We start from the raw sequence: 8,248 nt of genomic DNA, 5'->3' as shown, positions 1-8,248 counted from the left end.
ACGGCATGTCAGTGAAAAATAATACCTCCACTATTAGTAGACTGTTCCTTTAGTTGCGGTATATTTTCAATTTGTGTTCCTATAGTTGCGGTATCCGTTGTTTTCTTATGGGATCCTCCACTATAGGAACACTTTACCGCAACTATTGGTACAAGTAAGAAAAGTTTTAGCAATCTTAGTGATATTTCATCAGTTCTAAAGCAATTTGAACGCTCTTTTCGACTATTCCATGTATCAACAAGCCAATACGTCGATTGGCAGTATCGGTTCTGTAGCTAAAGTGATAAAATCAGTGAAACCGGCACTACCGCAACTATAGGAACACCCACAACTAAGGGAACACTTACCCTATCATCATATTACGATCGCTGTATTCAAAATTATAAGAGAAAATGCAAGGATGGTCTACTTGCTCCCTTGGCACACTTGCTCCAAGTCCGCTACCCAGTTTCCCATACGCAAATGAGTTTTTTTTTTCTATCTTTATTAACGAGATTTGTAGCCCTGGGCTAGTTCATCTCGGGACCAACGGCTTTACTTCCCTTCCGAAGGAAGTCGTCACTGAAATTTTTAGTGACTATCTCGGGGATGGGATTCGATCCCAGGTCCTCGGCGTGAAAGGCGTGTGTTCTAACCACTGCACCAGGTCCGTCCCCTTGTCGCAAATGAGATTTTCTTAAATAAAAGTAACGTAAATTGAGGTTTCAATGTACTCCAATAAGTTCGAGAGTACAAGTAAACATGTCTTAGACATATCGAAGGATATAGTAATCTTAAAGATGTTTCCTTCACTTACCATTAGCTTAAGTTTTCCCAATTCACGAAACATTCACAAGCACATGCATATGCTTAACTAATGCTGCGTAACCTCAAATGCACACAAAGTCCATTTAAGTATTATAACTGATGGAATTCACGTAAATGGAGGTTGAAGTGTAAAATACTTCCGACAATGGTCACTGTTACAGAACAGCATACCTTGACGATGTCATTCGTCCTTGCGATGAACTTTGTTTTTAATTATGGATCAGTGTTTAACGAATAGTATGACACGTAAATTCAAAATCTTTGGTATGATCAAATACAGATTACGCAAAGGTACCTTCTGATTTCAGCTAATATCACTTAAAAATTCTTATGTGATCCCTTTCTAATGTAATGAATATTATTTTATTTTTAGAAAGCACACCCAATGCGGAAATGCAAACAATATTCGTTGTGAAACCCCTGCCCGAAATCCTTCTGGAACAGCCCTTAAAACTGAGAGGTGGTTATTCTTCAAAAAACAGATTATCAACCAAACCAGATCTTTGGCTATCGCAACCGGTGCGTGCAGTGCATTACCTACAACAATGCATTCTACCGCTGCAGTTGCAATTTACTGCAAATGGTTCGATCTCCAGCGGTCGGCGCTTGATTAAGCCTTGCGCCAACCAATCAAGAATTGCACTAGGGCAGTTCACTACGAAACGTCGGTCTGTGCGGATGGTCAAAAATTCGGATCGTGTATAAAAATCTCGGTGCGTTAAAATGATTCGGTGGAAATGGATGTCCTTACTGGCGCTGTTAACTTCCGGTTGTTCGGGGATGGTTCTGGGGATGAGTGAGCCGATAAAACGTGAGCGGGTGATTTTTTCAAAGCTGTGAGTGAATTGTGAAGATATATCTAAATTTTAGGATCCGAGTACAACCGAATGCCGAAGATGTTCGAGTATGATCAGTACGACGATTGTTTGTTCAGTGACCCGGAAGAAGTGCAAGCGACCTTTTGTCTGGTGAGGGTGGTGATCAAACCGGACAATGGATCGGAGTTGTGGCGTTTGATCGAGAGTTTTTCCAGCAATCGGAAGTTGCATTTCAATCATGCCCTTCTGGATCGGGGCATTTGTATTGGTGATGTGGAGGAAATGAAGAAGCGGCTTGGTGGAGAAAATGCAAGTGATTTGGTGGTGCCGAAATTTGAAATAGATTTCCCGGTGAGTTATAGAGTGATATTAACATGTGGAAGAAATCAATCATATAAAACTAAATTACTCTCCTAAGTAACAGATGTGTTCCACAGAATAACAGTTAAGAGCAGCTAAAATTCCAAAAATTGTTACGTATAGTAAACTATTCTTACTAGATGTGTTCAACCTCGAAATGTTTAACCCATCGGCTGCAAAAGCTTCTACGGGAGACACATTCCAACAAGGAATCGAATAGATAAAAGGAGTAACATTTCATAACGCACTTTATTGGTAAAAATAATCAAAGGGATGTTGTGCTTGGTCAACGTGTAAATTGCGGTTGGGGTCGCCATAGATTTTGAATTAGGCTCTTCACTAAATATAATCTTACCATTAGAATTAATTCGGCATTGTTGTAAAACTATCATAAGATGGTGTGAATGATCTGGAATTTTAAAGTGAATGTTAAAGAGATTGAATTTTATTGATAGATATATTATGTAATCCTTTCAACAATGAATTTTGAAGATTATTCTTTCGGCAAAATCGGCAAGTAGACGACCATGGCTACGCTGGCTACGCTATAGAGATAGTTTAGGGTTTAAGCGTTTAGAATCTTTGAATGACCTGATATAAGGCCAACAATATTTCAAAGTTTTCATAAAGTAGGGTAACGGTCTTATTTTGGACCCCTAAGGAAGTTATTTTAGTTTTTTGTACTAATCAATTAATTGCATAGCGTAACCAAGTCAAAGAACAAACCAAAATGTGTAGAAAAACTTTCTTCACTGTTTGTCATTATTTTGGACACAACTATACATTTTGGACCCTAAAAGTATATATTTTGGACCCCTGGCATTTTATATAGTTTGGCGACAAAGTCCACGACACTGGATGTATAATATATGCTTGCACATAGTCTAATCAATCGATTGACAATGAAAACCGAAGTAATTCTACGCTTTTAGTTCAGAAATTTTAAAAAAGTATTTGTTTACATTTGAAAAATTTCTGACGGCATCAATTTTTGTGTGTAACGTGTTGTAACGGTTATGTGGATGAACCGATTAAATTAAATTAATTTCACATAAAATAAACACGTTTTCTATGTACAAACGGTTGATGCAAATGCGAAATAGCCCTATTTTTTCAAATGGCATGCAAATTGGGAAATTCGTAGGAAAATGGCCCAGGGGGTCCAGAATATATAGAGGTACAAAATATATTGGTTGTGCTTTGTGTGTTTTTTTTTATTTTTATTTGCATATATGAAGATGGATTCTTTTTTGACAGACCCTCTCCCTCATCCTGTTTTGGAAGTCAATCCCTACTTCATTTAACAATGGATCCATGATGCAGTTTGTGGCTCTGCTATGGTCATATTTTTGCCGTATGAGCCTTTAGTTTTAAGTTTTTTTTTTAATTTGTTTTGTAACGTTATATGAAAAGATGAAGAGGTTTTGTGCCTCTTTGAGAATGATTTCATAACGAAATCCTTCAAAGGGGTTTTTCCCTCTTCCAAATTTTTTTGTTAAAATAAATAAAAAAAATATATATATTGGTTACCCTACTGCCTATAACTGCATAACAGTCACATTCGACATTTTTGACAAATTGGAGTTAATACCATGAAGAATCATCAAATGATAAATACTTTCGATCAACTTACTGGAATCTGTGAGATTGTTCTAGAAAATTCGAAAAAAATACCAAGTTGTTTTGTCACATTGGCAATTGTAACCGCATAACAGTCACATTGAGATTATACATGAGCCTCACAATGTAGTAGCAACGAAATTTCTATCAGAATTATTTTCTGACTATTCACCCAATATGCGATATGAGTTGTACAAAATTTCAGCCTCAAATAAGCTCCTTCGAAATCTCAATGTTTTTTTTGAAATTTTAGTTTCCTCCTATACTGCAGTAAAATGCAAACTTGGTATCCCATTTACTCAATGCCTACTATTGTCGAATGTTACAAATATGCAGTTATGGGCAGCCTACAGTTTGATTCATATTCAGTAACTTCAAATGCAGCTGATATTTGCAGAAATTTTATACCAAAGAAAAAAGCTCTTATGCCGACAGTGGCGAACCTTTCAATGTTCGTTGAATAAAATGAACCTTCTGCAACTCTACACTTATAGTGTCGAATCATTCAAAGTTTTTTTTTAATTACAATAATAAAGGTAAAACAAAGGGGTGTTTTGGAAAAAAAATGTATGTGAAACATAAATAATTTATGAGAAACAGTATGCCGTCACTCACAGTGACGAACAATTCATAGTTTATTGAAAATCATATTTTGTCCCATCGTTGTAAGGATTAAAAGTGCAGTCATACATATTTACAGATTTGAAATAACAGCATGAAACGAGTTCACCAATTAATCCTTCATCCATCACTGAGCAGCTACAATCCACTTTCAGCATCACGTACAGCATACAGACTCCGCTCGGAAACAAACAAAACGCAAAGCAAGAAAAAAAAATCACACCGAACGTTCTAAAGCAAATTCGAGGGCTTAGTCTTTCGTATCGCACTCCCAGCAAATCGCACGCAAAATAAGGGGAAAACACCCAACCGACTAGTTTTCTCGGGACCTTTGGAACAGCTCTGTAAATAATTGAGTACACACTTGTTTTAAAAAAACGCCAGCCCCATGAAAATTTCTGATTTTCTCTTGCCACTTTCAGAACTTTTAGACCACTTTGTTTCCTCTTACCATATTTTTGCCTTTTGCAATGTGTGACAGGTACAATGATTCTCTATGCTTAGGGAAGTCAAGGAAATATCTATTGAGAAAAGATCCTGGACCGACCAGGAATCGAACCCAAGCACCTTCAGCATGCCTTTGCTTTATGTTGCAAAGCTTGTCATCACGTAGGCTGTTGAAAAATGCCATGCAATCTCCATACAAAATTACAGATTAGTTCTCTCCAGGTTTTCCGACTATTCCGAAGACTTGTTTATACTATTTCTACGCACGAACATTCCTGGACGAATGCAAGTGTGAACGAATTGTGCAAATCCGATGACCTGTTGTCAAGCCATTTCGTGACATACAAAAACCATTCCCTTCTTATTTATATAGATAGATGACAATCATTTTAATTTGCATAGTTCCTCAGGATATGATATTTAACATTATATAAAGAGTTTTGGACCGTTCAATTTGTACCGGATGTGGCCACTCACACTTAATGCCCTGAAGAACCGTCGATAGATTTATTGGATACTGATCCGTTTTGATACTCTAAAACTAGATTTTAAACGATGTCCGGCCATTTGGCCGAATGCCATTCGGCCGAATTCCATTTGGCCGAACGTTATTTGGCCGAATTCCATTTGGCTGAACGTTATTTGGCCGAATGCCATTTGGCCGAATGCCATCTGGCCGAATGCCATCTGGTCGAATGGGCCGTTTGGCCGAATGCCGTGTAGCCGAATTAAGAACAAAAAATACATTTAGCTCTCCCTTACTCAATATCATGTTCCTCGATAACGAATTAGAGAACAATAAGTGTGTCCCAATAACTGGTCAACTAATTAATTTGTTGATTTTTATTATGTTACGTCGTATTTGTCACTAAATAAGTGCTCCAAGAGATTGATAAAATCAAACCAGGACGAAGTTGTGAACTCTACAAATCGCGTCAAGACTCTAAGCTGGTTGACTCGTCTGTGGTTAATCAACGGTGTGCTTGGGCTTCACCAGAAATTTTACCGTCTTTCTAACATAGGAAATTATTTCGAGTTATCTTGGTTTTATTACTAGTGGCAATAGTTAAGCATAATTGGGGATTGTTCCTTCGTCAAATCATCGGCAGTTCTTTTTATGTATACTGATATAATGATTATTTGCATTACACTTGCTTAAACTTCCTTATGAGATTTTTCGTTCTTAGTATCATAGGCTGTTCTTTCAAGAGAAAGGTATTTTTCATAGCCAAAACTAGAAGATGGTAGAATTATGAATTAATTAACTTAGTACGATTCAAGGAATCGAAACAAAATTATTTTGAGAAAGATGAATAAGTCGTAAACCGTTTTAGTTACAGTCAAAACCTGACTACAGACGCAATCCGAAAACCTCTGCTGGCAGCTACTACCGCTAGCAAAGAATGTCATATTTGCTTTTCTTATTTCAGCACTGACTGTTTCCTGAACTAACACCAAAGAGCTAATTATTTGCATATAAATGATGATTTATCCTTCTTCAAGAATAATAAGTTCTTAGAAATTCTGATTTGAAATTCATCTCAAATGCATGGTACCTGTCTTTCACTACTGATTTTCAATTTCGGCCAAAAGGCATTCGGCCAAGTGACCTGGAACAATATTAAACATTATAGTTCACAAAAATGCATTCTTTCAAGCTTGGCACAGATGTTAGATACAAATTGGCCTCTGGGTATTAAATTTGAGGAACCCCGGGGAACCTAAAAATTTTCATATGTAGGATAATTCAAATGCAGAAAATATCTTTACTCAAAAGGTTTATGTTCGGACATTGGGCAGGACTCTATTTCCTACGTTATGATTTAGTAATGTTAAAACAAAAACAACCGATTTTCTGGTCGCCCAGCCATGGCGGAGACTCAATAGCAACTGTTTATTGATGCATATCTACATTGTAGTATAGGCACAATACAAGCAGGGTAATTACACACATTGACGTGCTGTACAAACAGTTCACAATTATGTATTTTACGTGAAATTCTTTGATTTAGTGGCCACATTATAGCCGATTCTGGAAACTATCTGCGACTTGAATTTAGGCTACCTCCAGGGGCACAAGTTGAGTCAGTCCCAAAGAAGACGTAGTGCCAAGAAGAAGAAGTAGTCGAGATCCAAGCATCTAAAGTAGGCCAATGCGATTGAATTGCTCATCTCTTCCAGTGTTTCAAAACTCTTATGAAAGCATTTAAAATTCATACAAAAAACCCGTCTTAAGAAGTTCTGTTCTAAAGGGACAATTACTGATTCCCTGAAGGATGGTTTCTTAAATCTTGAATACATCATGGAGAAACCTCTTTTGAATTTATTTGAAATAGACCAATGAAGCCCTGGAAAAAAACCCTTAAAATATCTGAAAACTGCTGATTTATTGTTATTTTGCATTTTCTAATTACCGTAAGGAATCGAAATCCATACATTTAAAAAATGCACGTTGTGCAATATGTTTTAGTACCTTCCCAATTTTAAATTAAATATAATGTTCAACAGTCGTCTTTTAACAAATTTCCGGTAATTAACAGGGTCAATCACAAAATGCTTCTTGTTTTTAAACTGGATGATTCAATAAGAATTATATTTTAAGATCTTAGTGGAAAAATTGGAGAAATGTCTTTTCCATTTAAAGGATTTTTCACCATTTATATTTTTTTTTCATATAGATTTCAGTAAAAACAAAAAAGGGGTATCACCTACAGTAAAATGGGTCGATATAAGAGGGACCATAAAGTCTAGTTCAGTGGTTCCCACTCTTTTTGAAGCTGCGATCCTCTTCAAAGATTTACAGACATCCCGCGGACCCCTAAATGGGTGTTTTAGGAATAAAAGTTAATGAAAACTTTCCATAGATTCCACTATAAATCAACAGATATCTTTGGCAGGTGCAACCAAATTTCACCTCTGCAATCCTCCACAGATAATGCAAGATATCTCCTAAGATCATCTGAAGTCCACTTAATCCACTAATAATCTTGACAGAAAACGACTAAACATCTTTTCAAAAGCCCGCTTGTCAAAAGGATCTTGCCAAAACTTTAATAAAATCAGGAAGATGAGAAGATACCAAAACGAGCCATAAATTTGATATCAAATATCAAAGATATTACAAGCATCACAATGGAGATTTGTTCAAAAACCATCCCAAAAAAGTATAACAGTATTATCAAAAGCTTCAAAAGAATTAAACAGGTTCTTGTATTTTTTTTGTTTACAAGTACAGATTAGGTATACACTAGTGACCCTTTATATAATAGATAAGCGGATGTAAAATGGAATGGTTTGGCAACAGACCAGCAGTGCTGTGTTTGCTCGGCGTTGAGAATAATATTGTAACATGGACATGACTTCCTCATACCTAAACAGTGTATTTTGTTTCGATTAGAGAGATTAGAGCTACATTTCCAAACTAATAAACAGCAGAAAAAATCAACAATTAAATATCGCATTGAAAAAAATTGAAAAAAGGAAAATATTTCATAAATTTTGCTCTATGCAAAACAACTTTCACCGAAATAATTTCAAGTGGATTATATTACTTCTCAAGAAAAGTTCAGAACAAA

The 8,248-nt window shown here is 36.3% G+C and overlaps 1 protein-coding gene across 1 annotated transcript in view; it reads left to right on the top strand.

The window, feature by feature from the left end:
• The first annotated feature begins 1,444 nt into the window (after window positions 1-1,444).
• LOC5573661 (nose resistant to fluoxetine protein 6) overlaps window positions 1,445-8,248 on the top strand; it is a 32,263-nt gene continuing 25,459 nt past the window's right edge. The window contains exons 1-2 of the mRNA XM_001660934.2: window positions 1,445-1,618; window positions 1,678-1,976. Coding sequence (XP_001660984.1) covers window positions 1,531-1,618; window positions 1,678-1,976 — 387 coding nt within the window. The 5' untranslated portion in view covers window positions 1,445-1,530. The remainder of the gene's footprint in view (window positions 1,619-1,677; window positions 1,977-8,248) is intronic.

This window comes from Aedes aegypti, chromosome 2 (genome assembly GCF_002204515.2).
Source record: "Aedes aegypti strain LVP_AGWG chromosome 2, AaegL5.0 Primary Assembly, whole genome shotgun sequence".
Classification (NCBI taxonomy): Eukaryota; Metazoa; Arthropoda; class Insecta; order Diptera; family Culicidae; genus Aedes; species Aedes aegypti.
Note: the sequence above shows the minus strand (reverse complement) of the source record. Positions and strands in the feature narration are given on the sequence as shown.